Source organism: Pangasianodon hypophthalmus, chromosome 13 (genome assembly GCF_027358585.1).
Source record: "Pangasianodon hypophthalmus isolate fPanHyp1 chromosome 13, fPanHyp1.pri, whole genome shotgun sequence".
Taxonomy (NCBI): domain Eukaryota; kingdom Metazoa; phylum Chordata; class Actinopteri; order Siluriformes; family Pangasiidae; genus Pangasianodon; species Pangasianodon hypophthalmus.
This window is the reverse complement of record NC_069722.1, coordinates 11,010,818-11,034,267: the sequence shown is the minus strand read 5'-3', so window position 1 is coordinate 11,034,267 and position 23,450 is coordinate 11,010,818. Positions and strand designations below refer to the sequence as shown.

Here is a 23,450-nt window from a genome sequence, read left to right as displayed (position 1 = left end):
ATAAGCTTTTTATGGGGTTTATGTGGTAAAAAGCAATAATGGACACATTTCTGTATCCATAGAAGGTGTAGAAAGTGGGACTCTTTTTCATTATTATTGCCTTAGTTTATTTTACACTTAACATTCTGTTACTTGAATCCAATTACAGATCCATTTACATTATTTTTCTAGCCTTGCTTCACTTTGTTGTTCACTGTAATTGTAATCCAGGTCTGGCCTGGCCCCCTAGAGCCTGAGCTTGGAGGGGGGCCCCTGATTTCTGTTGGATACAAACAAAGAGACACATAGTGTCTACATACTGACATTGATCTGCTTTCCTCCCATAACAAGACTTTCTAATAATTTCATGCATTCTGCAAAATATTTTTCCAAATGTGGCTATAGCCCTGCCTCAAACTGTCCGTTGCCAGTGTGTCAGGAGAGTGCCTCTTTTCTAAACTGCCTTTAATAAATCAGCGCTATAAAGCAGGTTAAAATCAAAACATACTGTATGTCTTAACCCAATCTCTTGAATATAATTTCAAGGAAATCTTCGCTTCACATAGCCAAATGAAACAAAACACATGGGACTGCTGTAACTCTAGCTCAAACTAAAACCAAAATGATGGAAAGAACTGTGGAGCTGAATGGTGGTAACTAACAGAGCCATGCGCTTCTTCAGGAGGCTTCCCAGCTATGAGGCCAATTATGAACTGTACTCCAGTGTTGAACATGAATTGAATGATGCTGGGAAAAAGATGATGATGATTCACTGTGGTAAACAGTTGCACTGCTATTTAAGATGTCACAGTTGTGTGACGTAGCTAAGTAATCTCTCAGAGAGCCTGACTGGGTATAAAAAGAGATATCCATAATCCCATCGAGCACGTAGCTGAGTTGGAGTTGTCACGTAGAGCAACCCAAGAAGATTTACACATAGATCTAGTTGGGCGTTCAGCCAAAACCACCAGAGAACAGATACCAGAAAGCAAAAGCAGGAGAAAGTGGTGATTTAAGTTTAAAATACAGCATGGGAAACAGCAAGAGCAGTGCTTTGTCCAAGGAGATTCTGGAGGATCTAAAAATGAACACCAAATACAGTGAGGCTGAACTCAGCGCCTGGTACACCACTTTCCTGAAAGAGTGTCCTAGTGGGCGCATTACTAAGGAGCAGTTTGAGGGCATCTATGCCAGCTTCTTTCCTGATGCCGACCCCACTGCTTACGCACGCCACGTTTTCCGTAGCTTTGACCTCAATGCTGATGGCACACTGGACTTTAAGGAGTACATTATTGCACTGCATTTAACCTCCTCAGGCAAAACTCTGCACAAGCTCGAGTGGGCTTTTGCTCTTTATGACGTTGATGGCAATGGAACCATCAGCAGAAATGAAGTTCAGGATATTGTGAAGGTGTGTATGTGTATACACCATATAGACGTATTTTACTTTAGTCTAAGCTGACTACAGTGTATGAAAATATTTTACTTTATACTTTACTAATGTTAATTTTGGCTACATGGTTTGGCTATTGGATTATTCCTCTTTGGATTATTCCTCTTAAATGCGTAAGTCTTTAGCATCTAGGTTGAGTTAATGCATTTATGAATTAATTTATTTCAAATGACAGTTATGTTCTTCATTCTTGATTTTGCCTAAATCTAGGCAATTTTCAATATGATTCCTGTTGAGGACCAGACAAAACTTCCAGAGGATGAGAACACACCAGAAAAGAGAGCAGACAAAATATGGAACTTTTTCCAAAAGAAAGAAGATGGTAATTGCTGTTTGTATGGCCAAATAAAAATATATTATAGGACTGAATGACACCAAAAATAATTGCATTACATTAAAGCAAATTCTATTTTCTGTTTTCTGTTTGCCCCTGTGGGAGAAGCATTAAACACTGTAAAAAAAAAAAAAAAAAAAAAAAAAGTGTTTCACTTTCAAAAAAGTTTCAAGAAGAAGCCCTTAAAGCTAAAACTTTTAACCTTTCAAAGGGCTCTAGATGGACATTTTATAAGAATATTAGCCAGTAATAAAAATATCATGTTCTCACAATCTCTCATTGGCTTTGCAGATAAGATCGCTGAGGGCGAGTTCATTCAGGGAGTGATGGACAACAAAGACATTTTGAGGTTGATACAGTTTGATGAGCCAAAGAAAATACAGGACAAACTGAAGGAGAAGAGGCCATAACATTCACACCACTTTCTCCTGAGACTGTGCACTGCTCATTTCCTGTTTACACAGCTAAACTCCTATGCCACTCTGGCACTCATTTGCTCAAGAGGACCATCTGTGTGTGTGTATATGTATTTGTATTGTCTAAAGTTAACACAGCAGAGCCATGACCCTGCCCAACCAACTGTATTCCTACTGCACAACTATACAAGCTGCTTTGAGCCACTGTATGGCCATGCATGTCCTCCAAGTACAAATCAGATCCATTACTTAAGCATTTACCATTATTGTATTATTGCTTTATTTGTTTATAATAACAAGAATGTTAGGTATGAGAAAGCAATTAGGCTCAGGTTAGCAATCCCTCTGGTGTAATCAATCCTCTTAAAATCTGAAGGTCAATCCAGGCAAACCCTCATGAGACAGTGGCAGTTTTAATTTTGGCAGCTAATTTGATTTTCTATTGACAAAACCAAAAACACTTTTAATTGTATTTAGTAATTTGTTTTTTGCTAGATTTAATTTATGAAAAACTACAATTTTAAATAATTCAGCCAATGAAAAAAAATTTTCTCAGTTTTTCCCATTTTTCCCCAAATGTCAGTTTTAGGTTTTCCAAAAGGTATATGCATTAATTTCTCATTTCTTAAGCATCAGATTGTATTCATGCACCAATCAGAAGAGCCATTTACAGTGCAGTGTGCATGACCACATATGCCCTCTAACCATGTGTATCAATTAATTTTCATGTTCAACCACATTTGGTGGTGTTGGAGTCGGGGATTACCTTTGTCCAATCGACCATTACTGACATTTTTGTCTTGTTTTTATTTGCTGAGAAAAATGTCCTCACATTTTGTCTTAGATTTTGAATACAATGGAAGATATTGATTTAGATATTGTTTCTTTTTCATCATGGAAAAAATTGACAAAGTTATTGACAAAGTTGTTCTGTCAACAAAATGAACGCTGCCCTCTCTTCTATATATATATATATATATATATATATATATATATATAATCTATAATTATTATTGCTTTAGTTCAGTTGGCTCTATTTCCTGGTGCATTTCTATATATTGCCTTTAAGGGATATGACATTGCATGTGTCAGCTACAGCCGTCTGTCAGACATTTCTTATTGATAACGGTTACAGTCAGTTATTGCTAACAAAGAGGGACTTGTTCCTGTGCGTATTTTAGCTTTACGTCAGCTAATAATACACTGCTCATAGGTGTGCAAAGACTGTGTAGAATTTTCCATGCTTTTAAAATGGGCCAGTGCTCTGCGTCTAGCTACTTAGAATTTTGTTTTTAATTAACTAGTTAATTTTGGTCTTAGGCATGCATTGCATTTTAAGAGGAAAATTTGCAGAAATAAATCATAACACTGTTGTGTAACAGTTCTACAATGGAAAACTTGCATTACAGGTGCAACTTTCTTTTCTCTGTTGAATCCTTGGCATGTTGCTTCTCTGCTTCGCCAAAGCTTTGAAGGAATGGTGAGAAATGCATGGGCTTATTTCTTTCTTTGGATTAGGCTAATGCATGGCCCGGTTTCAAGGGAAATGCTGAGTTGCTGAAGCTGATTGGATGTGGTGGACTTGTAGGAGGACTGGTGCTAGAAGGCTACATTTCATCTGCTTAAAGGGATCAGTCCTTTCCTGTCATAATGGCTGGGTTATTAAGGGGATGTGAGGTGATAACAAGAGTTTGACAAAGATATTATTGTCTTGTTCTTGCTGTTATGGAAAATAAAATATAGTTGAAATCATTTTTATTATTATTTCTTTATTTCGGTGATTTCATGGGCATATTCAACAGAAACAAGATGATTCCATAAACATGTATTAATGGGGACCATTAATTTGAAAGCAAATAAATCAACAATTACAGCATCATATAAAAAAGCATCTAGTTACATACACAGACATTTAATGTAACAGTTTTTTTTTTAAAAATACACAGAATGCACAATGTTATGCCACATGTAATTTGGAAATGGGCAATGCAAGACATGCAAAACTGCATAAAGGTAAACCACCTACACCCAGTGTTAAGCAAGAGAGGAATGGTAGTAGAAAATTAAATTAGTTAAAAAGAAAAAAAAGCTTCTGTGTACTACCTGAAAATGTCTGAGCATGTGCTCTATTTGATTTATTTAAACAACCAACACTGTTCAAGCCCATATTTCTTTTGTTCCTTTCATGAGGTGACACAGACTTGCATCAACCCCATACAATCCCATTCTGCTCAGAGTCCCTGCATGGATTTATATCTGCACATACACTTACAGTAAGACATTAACACAGAACAACAATGAATGTAGTAAACACATGCAGCTGCTTTCCTGTTGACTGCTTTATAGATTTATTCCAGTATTTCTCACAATTTCTAACAGTGTCATATTTGTCCATCATTTATCGTTGAACTCAAATTATTTTTAAATGATGGCTCTCCCTATATGTTGACAGACTTGACACATGCTTAATAAAAAGATATAAATGAATTTAGAAATAGCAGAAATGTTTTTAAATGGCTTTTTTGTACTTTAAATTCCTATGTGCTGCATATCCAAGTTTTGTCTAATTTTCATTGGGCCTCATTTATCTTTTAGTAAAGTTGTGTGTAAATGTTTTTGTAGGCCAGACCATACTAAAAATTCTCACCAGATTTATAAAAGTTTTGGTAATGCAGATTTTGTCTGTACTATAAGTGTATATGTTGAGAAATGCCAATCAGTCGTAAATTACCAAGAAGGTTCATATGACATAGCTGTTTTACATAAATACAAACTCCATAAAACATCACAGAGCTGAAAACAACAACATGACTACACAGTGAAAGAGCACCTTCTAAGTGTGGTGTGCACAAAAATTTTCCAGTAATGTAGCTCAACCATTGCAGTGTGTCAGGTAACATCTACCTAACAGACATCTAACAGACTCACACAAACTCTTCCTCATTTTATAGGCTGCAATTAGGTTTATCCTATATTAAATGACTGGGCTTGGTTGTCTTAATTTATGGATTTATTCTGGATTACATTCTTTCAGGTAACTTATCATCATTTATACAATTTGAACCAATCACTCACGGTTTACATTAAGCAGTTTCCTTATACATAAATTTATACAAACTCAGGAGCTTTTGTAGGATATGAATGTTTTTCCTCCCAAACTAACTCAATTTTCATGAATACTACATTTCATGTTTAAATAGCCGCTGTGAACGATTTACAAATAAATATGTTCATATCCAGCTTGAGAAACAAGGCTTGCTGTGTGAAACTAGTGAGAAATGTAATATTCAATACATTTTGCTAATATAATATAAATGGTTTCAAGCCTACAGTGTTCAACTGCCTACCACAAATGGGTCTTGATATAAAAATGTTTAACCGAGGTCTCAATATGTGAACAATCCCACATTAACTCACCATTACACAAGAATTTCGTTAGATTTTGCTTATGACATTTGCAGACACCAAAAAAGGAACATGACACACACATATTTACACCTATGTACAGACAGAAAACAACATGAACATTCCAAGACATAACTTTAGGCACTAAAAGGTGTACATTATACACTCTTAGATGAGTTAGAAACCTTAAGGGCTCTGCTGTTGTCCCTCTGGGGAACTCCTTAAAGGTTCTATGTAGAACTATACAACAGAATGGTTCCTTATCAGAAAGAGTAGTAGTAGAGAACCCTTAATATACAATAATAGGTTAACCCTTAAAGAACCCTTTATTCTAAGAGTGTACATAATACAAATGATCATGTCCCATTTACTGTCACATATACTGTACATTACAGTACATTTACATGTACTGTAATATATACGTGACAAATAAAGGCTTCTTCTTCTTCTTTGTTTAAATTAAACCAGTTTCTACACTCAAGTCTAAAGTTTATCCTTAATACCAGCTCTAGTAACTTCTCCAACTGAACTTGAAATGAAAGCAGAATGAGATTACGATGTTGCTCAGAGCTGATTATGTTCTGCATAAAGAGGTTTCTTGGCTTCGATTGAGGAGAAATTACATGATTGGGCTTACGAATGCAGTATTTTGCAGACACGTACTCTATGAACACAGTCAATGGGCTGAAATTTTTTTACACAAATATTATTCTGTAGGTGAAATAGAACTATTCATCACCGCATTTTTTGAGATCTACATGCTTCTTTGCAAAACAAGTCTGCAAAAATATTTTTAAAAAATATCCGCACCTAGATAATGCATTTTGTTCAGGCTTTTTTTTTTTTTTTTTTTTTTTTTGTCAACAAGAGTTCATGTTGTAGATTTAGGTAGGGTATGAATATAATAAAAATTCTATTGTATTTCTCATTGCAATAAATTCTGTATTTTTTTTTTTTTTTTACTACATTACGGATCTAACAACATAACTATACAGTGACACTATAATAGAATATTAATCCGCACAAATTCTACAAATGGGATCATGCTGGTTACTTAGGTTCAGACTGCTGCCTTTTTCAAACTGCAGCTGGTTCTTCCTGTAGAAAGCATTTTTTGAACACTATGATAAATGACTGATTTACTTTTTTTAAAGCCATTATTTTATAGAAATAATGGTCAGATTTATACATGCTTCCATAATGTCAACATATTTAGGCATTTGTATGTGCTTCTGTTAGCAACATGAATGTTGCCTGAATGTAGTTAACTGTAATATTTATTTTAAAAGATTTTACTGCTTGTACTGTGTATATGCATATGTACCTTGATCAACATGTTGATGCAGTAAAATAATATCTGTGGGTGTTGAAGATCAATAAGGCTGGTGGATTTTTATTCATGCAAAACAAAGTGCTGAGCAGATTACAGGCACTCAGCCTGTAAACTGGTTGATATAAATTATATCACCAGTCTTTGTAACTTTGCAATTTGTATGTCCATGGAAAGATATTGAAGGAAACAAATGCTGGCTTGAGTGGGACAATGCTGTATGGCTTTGGCCGAGAACTTGAAGTGTTGTACAGACAGACAGGCAGACTTGAATAGTTTGGGTGAAGTGTGAAGTGTGTAGTGTGTGTGTGTGTGTGTGTGTGTGTGTGTGTGGATGTGGTTGTCTTCTATTATTAGTTTAGTGTCCTCTAAATGTCCATGTCCACAGGTCTCAGATCCCCTGTCTTGTGCTCCCGCACCCACAGCTCTCTGTCTTTGGCTGGATCCACACTCTGGAGGAGCTGGTCCACCGGCTCCAGGGTCTACAACACACAAGTCAGACACTACTCTAGTGAAACACATCTTTCAAAATGATGCTTGCTCTACAGTATGGTGTTCTACGTTGGGAAAGTGGACATCCTACAATATATAAAGATATCATTACTCTAGTTACTGTTAATGATCAGGTCTAGGTCTTTATGTTGCTCCTGGTTTATCTAGAGCATCTCTATCAGTAGAGACTAAATATAAATTCATTATTCGGATTGAAGAGATCATGTGTTCTAAATGGATACAAATACAGATACAAACAGGAGATGCACTATTCTGTTTTTTTTTTCTTTAGAAAACTTGGCAGAAAGGTTGACGGGGCTTCTGGGATCCTGTGGAACGCAACAAAAAAGTTTTACTGCTATAATATGAAAGCTTGGGGGACAAAGAAAAACCACATTACATGATGGATTTATAGTGTTTATTAATGCATGCTGACAGTGCTGGGATTTCTACCTCTGGGTTTCTCTCCAGTGTTCTCCAATGTTTCTGGAGGCAGAGTGGTTCATATTTAATAAAAAAAAAAAACTTCTGGTTTAGGCCACTCCCACTTCAGGTTTAAATCTGAATACAGATACAAATACGAATATTTGGAGCACTAAACAGATATGTATACAGATAGTGGCATTGTGTTACACCCTAATCTACAGACTTCTTCACTCTCACTCTTCTTCATTCAAGAGTGTCACAGTGCTTAAGTGTGGTGGTATAATGCAGAGATCTCTCTATTTATTATTGTGTCTGACACTGATACTTGGCAGCCAGCCATCATTAAATCTGCAGTTTTCACTGGTGCATGCCCACAACCCTTGTTTACTCAGCCCTGGTGACCGAAGTGCTAAGTGGCAGGATTTGCTAAAGCATTTAGCCATGGGTGAAAGATGTGGAGCATGCACTTTTAGTAACAGGATCAGTAACTGGATCACGTCTAATCCCTTAGCTGACTAGTGAGCTGTGCATAAGAAATGTGTGCATAGACTAAGAAGTGCTGCATCTGATTGGAGCCTGATGCTGTATGATGAAATTATAGGGAGAATATTTGCATGTTGGCCTGGGAAAACCTTTCACATAGTGAAATATTGACATTTTCTCCTGTATAAAGTTTTGAAAACTACAGCTTTTCCTGAACTGAAACTTTCATCATGAAGTAAACACTAAACAAAAAAGAGCTGTGTGCTGTGGCTACCAAGCTGTAAGGACTAGCTGCAGAAGGCAGTGGCTAAGTGCAGAAGGGTGGTGTTAAAACAATATGTGTATTTTTCTACTACTCACACTTTGGTTGAACATGTCTGTCTCGCGGCGTAGGGTTGTGTACTGGAGCAGGTGCTGCTGTATCATCTCCACCCTCTCCACCTCAAGCCTTTCCAACTCCTGCAGAATACAATCAGACATGAAACAATCAGCATATGAGCGTGTCCTAGAATATTATCTAATATAGTATGGTTATAAACTGTTCAGGTGTTACAGGAATCTACAGATTAGGATGCAGATTAGGAATCTACAACAATTCTGTACAGTGGAAGTGAGGTATGAGATTTCAGAAAATGGATGTCGTAGTTCCAGATAGACAGTGTAGGCTACAGTCCAGATAAATTGTATAAATGTATAAGATTGATTACCAAACTTGTAGTGACCATCTCTTCAAACCACTTAGATTGGGCTTGATTGTAGAGATCCACACAGCGCATCAGGTCATCACCTATTGCCAGCAAAACAGACATTCCTGTAGTATTGTAGTCATGCTTACAGAGCCACAGACTCAGAGCTTCTTTACACCAGCAGGGGGCAGTCACAGCTGATACTTAAAAAATATATTAACTGGAAAATACCAAATAAAAAATATTTCTGCAGAGGAAACATGGCTAAGATTGAGACAAGAAACCAATTATTCAAACTTATAAATAAAGTGACATATCCATGTATATAGGAATGAAGTGGTGATTTTAATGATATTTGCCTAAATAATTGGGACAAACAAGATAATTGACAGTAGGTAGGCAGCATCTAACCATGAATGATGTTTCCTATTTACAGTGTGAACTGTGCGTAGGTGTGTGTGTGTGTGTGTGTGTGTGTGTGTGTGTGTGTGCATGTGTGTCAGTAGGGCTACACTTCTGGGCTCATCAGCAGAAAAAAGGAAAAGGCAGGTGAGATGTTGACACTTCCACATTTAAATGTGCAATGTACGTCACAGTAAAATGCAGAAAAGAAATTCAGTAAGGATTGCTGCTTGGCCAAGCTGCAAGGTGTTTTTTTTTTTTCCAGTTAAATGCAGCTGTACATTAGTGTATAGTGTACTGCTTCTGCTGAGGTTCTTAATAAACTGTGTCTTGCCTAACTTTCCACCCCCTGTAAACTCCACACTCTGTAGTGTTACAACCTGGAACTGAAATGGACTTAACTGGGATTATAAATGTCAGGAGTCTGCACAAAATAGCACATAATATTGAAGTGGGGGGACCAATATAGTTCACAAAACCATTTACAAATAAAAATAATCATAAATGTTGAGATTGCATAAGTATTTGCCCCCATTGGAGTGAAACCCCTCAATTAGTTCTGGTGCAACCAGATGCCATCAAAATTACATAATTAGCTTATTAAAGCAAGTAAAGTGTCACAATCTCAGTATAAATACACCGGTTCCTGAAAGAACCTAGAGTTTGTTAGAGAACACACCTAAACAAGCAGCAAGATGAAGACCAAGGAGCTATCAAAACAAGTCCAGGACAAAGTCCTGGAAAAGTATAACTCAGGGTTTGGTTATTAAAAAAACAAACTTTAAGCATCCCTTGGGACACCATTAAATCCAGTATGAAAAAAAATGGAAAGAATACTGCACAACCGTGACTCAACCTAGAGGACACCATCCACCAAAATTCAGTGACCAGGTAAATTTTTAGAGAAGCAATCAAAGTTCAAGGAGGTGAATATTTATGCAAGCCATCATATAAGGTTTAAACAGGATACAGGGCATTCAGTGATTGATAGTAAGAAACACTCATAATACTAGTCGGTACACACCAGTAAATATGTAAGTACAAGTATTGCATGGGCACTGAGCTACAGATCTTTATATGGTAAGCTCAGTCTGTGTATCACATAGGTATTTCTGATGCTCTTATGTTATAATCAAAATCCCTCACACACTTTATTCAGTGTTGAGGTAAGCACACCTATTGAGTTAATACAGACACTGCACACATCAGTGTTCAGACCTCAGAATTATCTAGAGACTTAAGTGCTCAGACAGGGTGGAGGTGCGTCTCAGTCATCCACTATTTAGACTTTGAACATAAGTATTTTTTCTTGCGCAAGGTATGCCACCCTGATTTTTTCCTTGGCCTTAAAATGCTGCCAGATAATGTTGTTTCTAAAAAAAAAAAAAAAAAAAAAAGCCAAAAGAAATAAAATGAGTAAATGTGGGAGCTTCAAGTGAGAGAAATGTAATCATCAAGTTAATGTTATAAACCGGTACACTGTTCAGATCAATGACCAGTGTTTATAGCTAAGTCAAGGAATAAACAAATCATTCCATTTTTTTGTAGTTCATTTTGTACAGCCCATATTCTCCCCAAGGCACCTGAGTTGTTGTTGTAATTTGTTGCATTTCACCATGAAATTCATGTCTTTGGGCAATAATATATACATGATGGAATAAAACTTGACATCCTCAGAGAGGTAAACTGCAGGCAGGTAATTTCAACAATATGAATCAGTCACGCAGAAAATAGACTCAGCCTCAGGCGTTCCATCCAGGGGTCATGGAACATCTGGTATCTTTTATACACCTTTCTGGCCACAAGCTTCAAAATGTTAAAGGCTGCAATCTTCACTGTTGCGTGTATACACACTTTGTGTGCCAGTTTACAGTGAGAAAATAAACAGTAGAACACTCTGATGCAATTAGATTTTGAGGCAAGATATAATCACTGGATTGAAAAATGTTCATGTAATAGATAGCAATATAATAGATAGCAACATGGAATAGAAAGTTATTACAGAACAGATAACTTTCCCTGCATATCTAGTTACCAGCTTGAATATGTCCCTGGTGCACTGTCTAATTTCAGACCCTAAAGCAGACACCAAACTGAGCTTCTTTGTATGCGTACATACCATCTTCTGCCTGGGCTCTGACTGGGTGATAATACTCTCCCATGGTGCATCAGGCAGTTCATAGGTTTGAAAAGCTGCATCCTGCAGGTTTCCACATCCCCTCCTGTTCAATAGTGCTGACTGGCCAGCATTGAAGTCTAGTACTTATAGTCCTCACTTGGTGAGGGCAGACGTTTTGTTAGCTCGACTGCTTTTAACTTCCCCTCTAAGGCTATTATCCCACTGTATCTGCACCGGATCTCCAGTTTTCAGCTGTCTGGAGTGGAAAGAACCTGGCTCCTTTAAAATGTTGGAGGCTGGCAATGAGACAAGAAACTCTTCCACAGGCACAACAGTGTTCGCTAACTGACTCCACACTAGAGTGACATATGAAAAAACTGTTTACTTATGTCTAAATAAGGAACATCAGATAATGGAAGGCTTATTTCCAGTGTAATTATCAAGAGGAGGAGATGGAGAGGAGAGCAGAAAGTCTTGAGCTCAGTATACCGAGAAGGTGTTATGAAAAAAGGCTCATTCTTACGTAGAGAACAAAATTCAGAGATTCTTATTCATATTGCAGGAATCTGTATCTACCCATCTAAATCAGTTCTAGCATGTCTAGACTCACTGGTTAAGAAAAGCAAAGTCACTGAAAACTGGGATCGGAAATGTTGCTTAGTGATTATGCAATAAATGTTAAGTTGCTGAAAAAACTCTGACCTGCTTGAGTGGATTTCCGTCGGGCCTTCTTGATGTCCTCTTCAGTCTTGTTGCTCAGTTTGATCTCCAGTTGCTGGGTCTTCACCTCCAGGTCCTTCTGCCTATCTGCCAGAGCCTTACGGGCCTACAGCCACACAATTGACACAGGCACAATGCAGACATTAATATATCGCCTCCAATTACCCCCAGCCAGGCTTTGTTCTTGTACTTCTCTTTAACTTATAACTAAGGATTTGCTTTCAGCATCTCTTTTTGTATTGGCTTTCCTATTATCTGTATTATCTGTGTTTTCTTCTGACAAAAAAAACTCGTGTTACAGTCAAGGCCATACCCAAGTTAAATATTTGTCGTGCACTAATAGTGTTTCTTACAGTATAAGTATTAGCAAGTAAAATTAATATTGGCTAGCTGCATTTTTCATCACATTATTAGCATGATTAACAGCACACTTTCATGTCAAATTATCATGCAATTATCTAATCAGCCAATCATATGGCAGGAGTACAATACATAAAATCATGGAGATACAGGGCAAGTGCATCAGTTAAAGTTCACATGAAACATCAGAACAGGGAAAAATGTGATCACAGTGACTTTGACCGTGTTATGTTTGTTGGTGCCACATGGGCTGGTATTTTAGAAACTGCTGATCTCCTAGTATTTTCACACACAACAGTCTACACAGAATGGTGTAAAAATTAAAAAAACATCAGCAGTTCTGCAGGTGGAAATACCCTGTTGATGAGAGAGGTCAGAGAAGAATGTCCAGACTGGTACAAGTTGACAGGAAGTCTACGGTAACTCAAATAACCACTCTTTACAACTGTGGTGAGAAGAAAAGCATCTCAGGACATGTTAAACCATGAGGCAAGTGAGCTACAACAGCAGAAGACCACATCAGATTCCACACTTGTCAGTCCAGTGGGCACAGGCCAAGATTGGAAAAAGACCAGCCAATGTTTTTCCAAACCTCAGCTGTCCAGTTTTGGTAACTGAAGCTCCTGACCTGTATCTGCATGATGTTATGCATTGCACTACTGCCACATGATTGCCTGACTGCATAATTGCATGAAGTATACAGGTGTTTCTATTAAAGTGGCCAGTGAGTGTATAGTAGCTGTATATTCAGATACCATTAGATAGGTATCTAAATACATTCTCTGTGTGAAACTATAACAGCAATTGACTACTTAAAGGAGAATTCTGGTTTTATCATTTTTTGAAGTTTCAGCCTAAATCATTTGCTCAGAAGCCTTCAGAATGGTCTACACACTATAGTATGTTAAATTCTCCACTATTAAACCACTATTTTGCTGTTGCTTTCTGGTGGGAAGAACAACATAGATCGCACTCATGACGTTGAGCCCAACGTCTCACCCAGCCACCTGCTGTGGATGAGGGAATCTGGGCACAGATACAGTATGGTGAGGTGTTAGTGATGCATACAGCACAATCTGTTAATGCTATGGCTGCTCGTTTATATTTGGGCAACAGTTAAAGATATTTGACACAAAAGAAAATACGCACACAAAAAAACCCTTTAAAATATTCTGTCAGATAAAACTTTGTTTGAACCCCACATCATAATGGCATCATATGCGTTTCATGGCAGATGTCATACACTATCAAGTCAACTCGTGTCCAGTTGCATAGCAGTGTTATGTAACCATTCCCTGTAATTAGCATAGCTGACATTTTACATGCTAATTTTTGTTTGCTACATGTCCTACGGTTAGCATATGTTTTATTACAGATATTATGGTAGATACCTTACAATTATTGTCAGAGCATAAGATATATTCAAACATGGCCACAGAAAATACTATTTACTATCAGTTTTAATTAATTAAACATGTAATAAAACCTAAGCTAACTAAAACCCAATTAGCAAAGAATTAGTATGTGATGTAAGCTGTAATGACATCAAACATTCACACTGATGTCATGATAATGGCAATAACATGTGCCATCATGTGAAATAATCAGACAGTAGCATGTTTTTGACAGGTTTTTCTGGCTACGTTACAAAATATGCTATGACGGGGATCATAAAGTGCATACCTAATTATAAAACGTGCTAACTAGAGTACCTAGGAAATATTAGGAAATTAGGAAGTACAATTAGCTTTCATGGTGTCAAACATTAAGAAAGCTATCAGGACAATTGGTAATGGTAACATGACACTCATATTACTGAATGTAAACTGTCATGGCAGCTCATGTCAGCATAAGTTTTGTTTATGATATGGTTATTTCAGCCTTACAGGATTCAAGTAAGGTTTAAAGATCAAATTATATAAATATAGGTAATAATACTTGAAAAACTTGTGTCAGATGAGAGCTCTCAGTGTATTTATAGAGAAAATGATTATGGAGTTCACAAAAAACAACTTAAAACATACCTTCTCTACGGCAGCATAACGACTGACCAGCTGTTTCCTCAGGTCAGCAATGTGGTGGTCGTATTTCTTCATGTCCTTCTTGAAGTTGTCCCCTCTGAACGTCAACAGTGGCTTCTCCACCTCGCACTGAAGCTGTAAGGCAGAAGTGGGAAGGTTGGTGTGAAGAGAAAAAAACTCATTACACTCATAACCGGCCCTTAACCACGGCCCACTCGCCCCAAAGTACTGTCATCCGTACACTTGTGTAGGTGTAGGTCAGTGTAAGTGCTGTATCCACACAAGTACATGAGTGTGTGTGTTGTGTGTGTGTATGAAAAAGGACCAAAGCATCTATTGTGGATCAGGATATTTAGTGGGCAGTTGTGTATATCAGTGTTTGTATCCAGCTTGCTTGCAGTGTGTGTCTCTACAGGATTGGTGCTGCAGATATAATGAGTTGCTGCTTCCTGCTGCTAGGCTTTGCCTTATTTTAGGGGGGATTTGTTTGGACCAGGGACAGAGTTACTGTCTCAGCAATAATTATTTCATTCTGGGAGAGTGCCAACTTTTTCTTTGTGTCTCTAGACAGCTATATGATTCATACCTGTTTTTAGCAGCTAAAATTAAAAAATATTCTTTCTGAGCATTTCTCTACTCTCATTATAAACAGTAAAGAGTATATTTACACACAAGCCCTTCCAAATATTTGTGTGTATATATATCTGGACAAATTGTAATTTTACCTGATTACAAATTTGTTAGGCTTATGTCCATTTCTCTATGAGACATACCTATCCAAAAACTTGATTATTCAGTTACTCTATTAATTATTTTGTCCAACAACCTGACTCATGTAAGTTCTTCTTCACAGCATGATATTTTATTTACTTGTGTATTAAAGGCAACACTATGTTTTGCTGGTTCCTACCTTTGAGGAGAATTTGAGATGGACCTCTGCTTCATCGGCCAAACTCTTCTTTAGCTGGCTCCAAGCCTCGCCAAGTGTCCTAAACCAAGCCAGAATAGTCACTGCAGTGAAATAAAGCTAGAATACATCTATACACACACATGCATCACTCAGTCACTATACACACCCCCACACACACAGACGCTTGCTACTATCTGGCTCTACATACCCCTCTTCTTGAGCAGCAAGCGGGATCTGGGAAAGCTTGGAGAGGTTCTTGGCGTACTCTTCTTCAATCTTTATTCTAGTGCGGACAGAATGTACGGGAGAAAAACAGTCAGAACTGGCAACGTGATGTCCCAGAGGAACAGTACTGCAAACAACTGAGTTACTGACCATAAATCTGATATAAGAATACTGCTGGCTACACCTGCTGAATTGATGAGTTTCCTGTTAAAAACGTAATTAAACACACAATGCGGGCATGGGGTACACATTCGCAGCGAAAACGCTTGATGAGAATAAGCCATAGGCAGAGTTGTGTAATAGGCCACCCTTGTTCTGAGGTAAGCAAAGGGACGGTGAGTCACTCTTCCCTAAAGCTGAGAGAAAGAAACCATGGGATTCAGGAAAGTCCCTTGAAAGAAACCACTGACAATGAAACAGCTTCAGCAAAGATGTCCTTCAATTTGTGTAAAAACACATGCAAACTTGGTAACACCTGCAAAAATGTGCAAGCTGATTTACTAACAGGGCCATAAAAGTGATTAAGACAATGTCTGTGATGAGCCACTTTAATGGAAAACTGACCAAGTGACAAATATATGAGTCATGTAAATGAAATCTATGCTGTAGGATCCACCAAGAAGTTCTAGGTAGCACACTGGGGATTTTTTTTCCACAGATGTCATCAGGTTTCATAATGCCTCATCCCAGCATGCTACACTGTATAACTCAAGTCCCACAGAACAGTGAGGCTATGATTTACTGAAGTTTCGTGTGTGTAAAAACACATGCAAACTTGGTAACACCTGCAAAAATGTGCAAGCTGATTTACTAACAGGGTCTATGGAGGATTGTGTATTTCACATGAGCAAAACAGTATGAGTTGTTCATTTTTGCTTGTTTGCCTTAATGAATATGCAATTTGGTGCTGAGAACTTATAGATTATACCTGCTATAAACTTAGTAATAACAGGAACTAACTTGTCTTATGGACGTTCTACAACATTACATGTAACTGTAAATTGACTTTTCGTTCTTTAATTAATAGAAAATTGTTAGTGTTGGTGAATTGCTGTGGTATAAGAGGAATAAAACACTTTGTTATGTGCTTTGTTTGGAAAATAGTTCACTTTGGGGTTTTAAAGGATTACACCATTCAGTCGATGATTATTTTCAGCATGCCCCGTTGTGTTTTATTACTTAGTAGGGCCTAAATGTTTTTTAACATTAACCACAATGAAGCACAAATACTATATGAATGCTTCAGTTTGATGTCATCTTCTGCACATATTTTTTGCACTCAGAACACTCAACAAAGATGTCTTTCTGCTGTGTACATGTGTAAATATGTGTAGTGTGAATGTGACTATTGACTAGGTATACATAATATTAGTGTTTTTTGGTACTGTAGCATCTAAATTTCCTCTTTAGGATCAACAAAAGTCAATCAAGAAATTGCTATCTCCATCTAAAATCACTAACATGAACTTTAAATTTTTTGGGGGGTTAATTAGTATTTGTCACTTGGTCCTTTATTTGCATGACCTTTAGAATTATCTGGAATTTCTGCAGCATATCTACAAAAACTAAGAAGTGTGCTAAGGTTAGGAAATGTCCATGGAGTGTGAAAGAGTGGAATACCTTTCCCTAATGAATTCAGCCATCTCCTTCTGCATCTGTTTGCCCTTCAGCTGTTTTTGCAGCAGAACCTCGAAGCCCGATACCGTGTTCGTCCCCTGAGGGTCCTTCTTATCGGCCTAATAACCACAGACAGAACAGGAAATCAACACACATACACTTGTTTGTTGTGAGGTATTTATATTGACTTCTGTAATGCTATAGGTAAATAATACTATGCCTACACATAACCCAAACCCTAGCTTCAGTAACTAAAAGAAAATCTTTGCCTGATTTTTTTTTTATATTATGAAGCTGCTTTTTTTGTTAAAAAAAAGTCTTGTTTATGAGGACTAGTCAAATGTCCTCACAAAGGGCTAAACCCCACCCCCAACCTCCTACTCAGAAAAACATACACACACCTGAACCACAAGCGTTTGTGTGTGTGTGGGTAAGTAGGTGAGTCAGTGAGTGAGGGGACGAGCTTGTATGAATCAGAGGGTGTGTGTGGGCATGACATCACGTGTGGGGCTGTACATGATTCAGGAGAGAGAGTGTTTCATCCTATGAGTAATTTTGTGTGTGTGCGTGTGTGTGTGTGTGTGCGTGTGTGTGTATGGAGGCGTTTGATGCACAAGCGTGGATGTTCACCTGTGATTGAGTGTTTTTGTAAATCAACACAAACCAAACAATAATAAACATTAACTACAACTGTGTGTGTGTATGGTTTGCAGGGCTGACAGCCACTGACGTGCCTTCTCACACATAGCAGAGGCGTCACATACTCTTGTCACGTTTAATTTGAGGGATGTAATGCTCACTGAACCAAACTGCTTTCTCTAGAAAACACTTTATAGTAAACAGTTTTCTGTGCAAATTTTTTTCTCAGAGCAGGGCAGCATGTCGACATTATTATCCTCAGTAATTACATATGCTACAGATGCAAGTTGAAAAATGCTGGAGTGTTGCAAGCAAGCCTAACTCCTTACAAACTCCTCTTCTCTCAGCGTGCAGTACTTAGTATGTGTCTTTCTGTTTTGGGTTTATGTGATGTGCTTGTCTTTACACTGCCATGTGCTTTTGTTTTGGTTTCTGTCCCGTATCCTCCCCTTTCACTGGTTGATTACCCCATTGTGTTCACCAGTTATGCTCAGCATTATTCCCTCTAAGCTACACACTTCTGATGATGCTTCCATGCAGAAAAAAATAAAATCCCTGCAGATCGGCAACAAAAAATGTGTATAAGAAAGTTAGTCAATTGGAGTAACTGACAAATGGCAGTTCGGACAAGCCACAGGCACACTTGAGTCTCATCACAGCACTGCATTTTTCTTATTTTTTGAAAGTCCTAACAAGAACGTATGTATGTATGAACGTAATCAAAACAGAGACAGTCCTGCTGCCTCCCAGAGTCAGTCCCAACCAAAAATAATGGCATCCGTTAAATCTTGTCAGCATAGCGGTGCTGCTGAGTGTTGTCGTCTTAGGCTAGCTGGCTAATGCTAACCAGGCAGGGTCAGAACAGCCACATTCAAGTTTAATACCATCTGCCAGTGTTTTAGTCAATCATATTGACATTTACAATGATTCTTGGACTTCCCCTAATACATATCACACTGAGTTTATACACTTGTGCCCTGTCTTCCTTAACCACATGTTACTGACCACAATACTTAGTGTATATATAATGGAAAGTAAAGGATAAAGGGAAGATGTGTAGTAGTTGTTTAACTTTCTATGCATTTTTTTCCTTTGCAGATTATCTTCCCACCCCTCCCCTCCTTCATTTTCCCTTACCCAGAAATAGTCGCAGTAGCTCCACTCATTGGGTTTGAGGAGTTGCTGCTCAGGCGTAGACTGTACCAATGGGAACGTGACGAAGTTGATCTACAGAGTGATGGAGTAGAAAAACAGGACCACATAAAGAGAAAAAGCATAAAACAGCATAGGAATTCTAATCTCAGGGTTCACAGAATCATCAAGCAAACATAAATACATATTATATAGTTAATTATACTCATCATTTATTCAGAAAGGCAGTGCCATATCCTGAACATATGGCAGGGCGGGTCTTTGCATTTTATGAAAGGATTCACAATGCACAAATGATTTTTCACAAGACAGTTATGACGACACCACAATATAATAACACATAATAATGAAGCTCAGACTGCTGTCTGAATACTGACTTGATATTTAGCAATACTGTACAAACTGACCACAAATAACAAAACTGTACAAACTTGTCTGACTTGGAAACACTCTAGAGCACTGAATAGCCCACATAGGCCTACATTTCTTTATGCAAACATAAAAAAAAAACATACACACTTTAAATTATTTTTTGTTCCATCAGGAAATCTAGCTTTCTGAAGTGAAATTATACTGCAAGGTCTACAATTGAGATTTAAACTGATATGATTACAGGATGGAAAATCAAAGTGCATTTGCTTTACTGCTACCCAAAACAATGCCAAAACAGGTCAAGCACAGGATTAAATATAAATCATATGTTTTAAATTACATGAAGTAGTAGAGTAGTAGACAGTTTTATTGCCATTCTGGCCATACACAGGTAAATAGTAGAACAAAATAGCATTCTCCAAGGCCTGGGTGCAATATATTATAGAATTTTGACAACAGTGTGGAGCAAGATAATCACCAAACAAAATGTACTGCAAATAGACAAGATACACAACAATAAATGCACACTGTTCAAGTAGTACCAGTACAACACAATAAATGCAACACAATAGAACAGTTGTAACACAATACAGGCAGTGTTGGACGTATCGTACATACAGTAAACAGTTACATGGTGACAGGAATGGTGTGCTAGCCACTTATTTCTACCTGTCACAACCTCCTCATCTCCTCTGAATGATGCACTTCACATGGTGTCAATGTGAAATCACAATCTGCACCCAAAGCATTTCTAATGTGCTCCATGGCTCAAACAAAACAGGCACAATTCCATTTTATCCAGTGTTTAAATCACTCCATCCTGATGCATTTTTATGCATGGGTGTTTGTAGTGCAAACTCAAAAGAAATCTATTTAAATCACACAATCATATTTCTATTACACTGTAAACTATATTCAAATCAGGCAGTGCATCAGTGCTATAGTTATGCATTCTGTAAGCTGGTCTGGAATGACACCAGACCAGCAACATTATTCTCTCTTATTCCTCACTGACTTTTTGCCTGTTTTGGCATTCATGCAGGAGGAGATTTTGTATAGCTGGCTTTCATAATAAAATGTGTGCTCTTGTATCCATGTCTCCATGTTTGTGACACTACAACTTAAATATGAATGAAAATCTGTAAGTGACACTCCAACTTAAATATGAATGAAAATCTGTAAGTGACACTACAACTTAAATATGAATGAAAATCTGTAAGTGACACTACAACTTAAATATGAATGAAAATCTGTAAGTGACAGAGAAACACATTTTTTGTCTTTTCTGTTTGTCACCCGGTTCTTACTACCAAAAATCATCATGAAATCTGTTAATGAAATCTCAGTTGTATGTCATTATGGATATGCCACTGCTCTGTACTGCAAACCTCAATACTCCCTTTTTTTCAGCTGTGCTATTACAACAAAATAGGGGCCATTGTGTTACATATGTGGCAATGTGACAATAAGTGACACAAATGGAGAGCACCGTGTGTGTGTATGTATGTGTGTTTATGTGGACAGGTTCTTATCTTGGGGGGACGAAATGTCACCACAAGGATAGAAATATCTAATGGTTTTAATCTTGCGGGGACATTTGGCTGGTCCCCATGAGGAAAACCACTAACATATATATATATATAATATTAGAGGACTTATATATAGCTTGGTGGGTGAATTTGTATTTGTTAAAGGTCAGCAATGGACTAGTCATCTGGGTTGTTACCTAACATGCCTGAGGAAGGAAGGAAGGAAAAATGAAGGAGACAGGGAGAAGAAGGGTGCGAAACCAGAATGTGATCAAACTGAATATGATTTTTTCCCCCTTTATCTATAGTAACAACTAATACAGCATTAATATGCACAGTGTCATTGATCCAACGATGTTCATTAAGTAGGATTCAAGTGTACCCACCACTAAAAGACACAGTCTGTTTGAGTATACACTCTTGGGTCCACAGCGTCTCCAATTAGCCTGTTAGACCTACAATTATGTAATGTTCACCATCTGCACTGCATCCCTGCAACTGCCAAACAGTACGCTCCTTCTGCCTTACACACTCACACATAGCACCGCATGAAGATGGATCTCAATTCCCAGAGACATTTTCCAAAGATTTGTCCATAATTAGGATATGATGTTCACATGGATTTCCAAACACATACTTGGCATACTAATGCCATATCTGTGTTTAAATGATTCATGACAATGATCGGAATTGACTTTTTCCACCAAGGATAGTGTGCAAATATGGAGTGAGTCATAATTTCTCTGTATAAAATAGCTACTTCTGGTGCAGTTCCATGTCACAACTCTTTCATAAATTTTAATGTCATAGCTGTGTCTCTGATTACAGATTGTTATCTTGTATTTTATGCATTATTGCTCTTAATAACATATAAATACTCTAGGTACATTAAGTGCCTATGGTTATATTCTGTGTGCATACACTGGAAACACTACGCACGAGCTTACCACCACATACTCACACACACTCATATGTCCCAGGTGTGCTCAAGCCGAATGTCTTGATTTACACACTTGTGCCCAGTCCCTTTTTATTACCTCCCTGGGAGATCATACCAATTGTCACGGCCACTGAGTTTTCCATTACGCTGCCTCTACATTTGTCATTGCTGTTGTTTAAATCAGCCTCCCATCATGCTCTAAATTAGCTCATTTATCGTCACTACATCGCTCCTACACCACTCCACCCCCCTTGTCAGCCTCAGGTTTGCCTCTGCTCCCTGCTCAGATCCGGGGGAGGGAAACCTTCGACCTAAACTGGAATACAGCACTTTGGGGAAAGCAGTATAGCAGCATTAGAGTAGAAATTTTAGCCAGTGTTTGTTAAACTGGCTCCAATGTAATTTTTGCAGACAGGCATGGTAACAAAATATAAACATTTACACTTCCATACCATTTTGGGAAAAATTACTTATTCAAATTTTAAAGACGTCAAAGTATATTATTGGCAGAAAATGGTCAAAACACAATTTTTCATCATTTTTGGCTGTTTTCCAGAACTGAGCTACACCTGTTGGGTTTTCCCAGCCCACCACATGTATATGAAACTTTTATGGATAGAGTTAAAGAACCATCCTTTCATTTTTGACTTCCACTTTTAGTATGTTACAAGTAAATGGGTTATTTTCTCAATGCAGGGAAATGTGTTGTGTCCCTAAGTTGGCCTTAATTACAGATGTAATGGAATGAGATTGAGGTTGAAAAAGTACTGGAACAAAGGACTAATGCTTAGAGCATATTATTCAGTAACAACTGTTGGTTATTCAGTAACTACTTTGAAATTAATAGGAAAGGTGCATAGTTACAAGAATGAGTAAGGTAAGTCTGAATGCACTGACAAAGGCTGTGATTCTAAGGAGGTAATATAGCATCAACCAGTGCCAACAAATTCAGAACAGTCTGAGAGACCCTTGCTGCTCATATTGGTGTTGCACTTAATGGCACTGTTATGAAGCACTTTATAAAGCTTTGAAATGTCATATATCTTCTGATGTAATAGGAATGGATATTTTGTAGATGTTTCAGAGCTTGATGAATGTCTGGTTGGTAAATACAAACAAACAACTTGCAAGAAAAGGATAAAAACATGTACAGTAACATTAAGGTAAAGAGGTATTCCTCTCCTCTGTCTTTCAACGTCACATAATACATACATTTTTACATAAGCCTTCCATAATCCGTCCAGCATTACATTATAAAAAGTTAATACAATGCTTATAATTGTATTATAAAGGTCCAGTGTTTGAGTAAGCACATTGTTTGTGCGTAGTCTGGGTCAGACACCAGTATGTTAACCCACTCGCTTTCTCTTTAGATGCACTGGCTATATTTGGTCGGCTGCCCAGCACCCAGTTTTTCGCTGAATAGCGAATACCACTGAC

At 37.7% G+C, this 23,450-nt stretch overlaps 2 protein-coding genes across 7 annotated transcripts in view; one reads left to right on the top strand and one right to left on the bottom strand.

Moving 5' to 3' along the window:
- Window positions 1–856: 856 nt before the first annotated feature.
- On the top strand, window positions 857–4,121 carry rcvrna (recoverin a). The gene is made up of 3 exons (XM_026916997.3): window positions 857–1,390; window positions 1,643–1,754; window positions 2,058–4,121. The coding sequence occupies exons 1-3, from the start codon at window positions 1,010–1,012 to the stop codon at window positions 2,174–2,176; spliced, it is 612 nt and encodes a 203-aa protein (XP_026772798.1). The 5' UTR covers window positions 857–1,009; the 3' UTR covers window positions 2,177–4,121.
- The window catches only part of gas7a (growth arrest-specific 7a), a 37,004-nt gene continuing 17,485 nt past the window's right edge, over window positions 3,932–23,450 (bottom strand). For all 6 annotated transcript variants that reach the window (XM_053239319.1, XM_053239318.1, XM_053239320.1 and 3 more), the window contains 9 exons: window positions 19,155–19,244; window positions 17,382–17,497; window positions 15,745–15,819; window positions 15,537–15,615; window positions 14,630–14,761; window positions 12,228–12,351; window positions 9,026–9,105; window positions 8,679–8,777; window positions 3,932–7,399 (listed from right to left, as the gene is read on the bottom strand). In XM_053239319.1, the coding sequence (XP_053095294.1) occupies window positions 7,286–7,399; window positions 8,679–8,777; window positions 9,026–9,105; window positions 12,228–12,351; window positions 14,630–14,761; window positions 15,537–15,615; window positions 15,745–15,819; window positions 17,382–17,497; window positions 19,155–19,244 (909 nt within the window). In that variant the 3' untranslated portion in view covers window positions 3,932–7,285. The remainder of the gene's footprint in view (window positions 7,400–8,678; window positions 8,778–9,025; window positions 9,106–12,227; window positions 12,352–14,629; window positions 14,762–15,536; window positions 15,616–15,744; window positions 15,820–17,381; window positions 17,498–19,154; window positions 19,245–23,450) is intronic.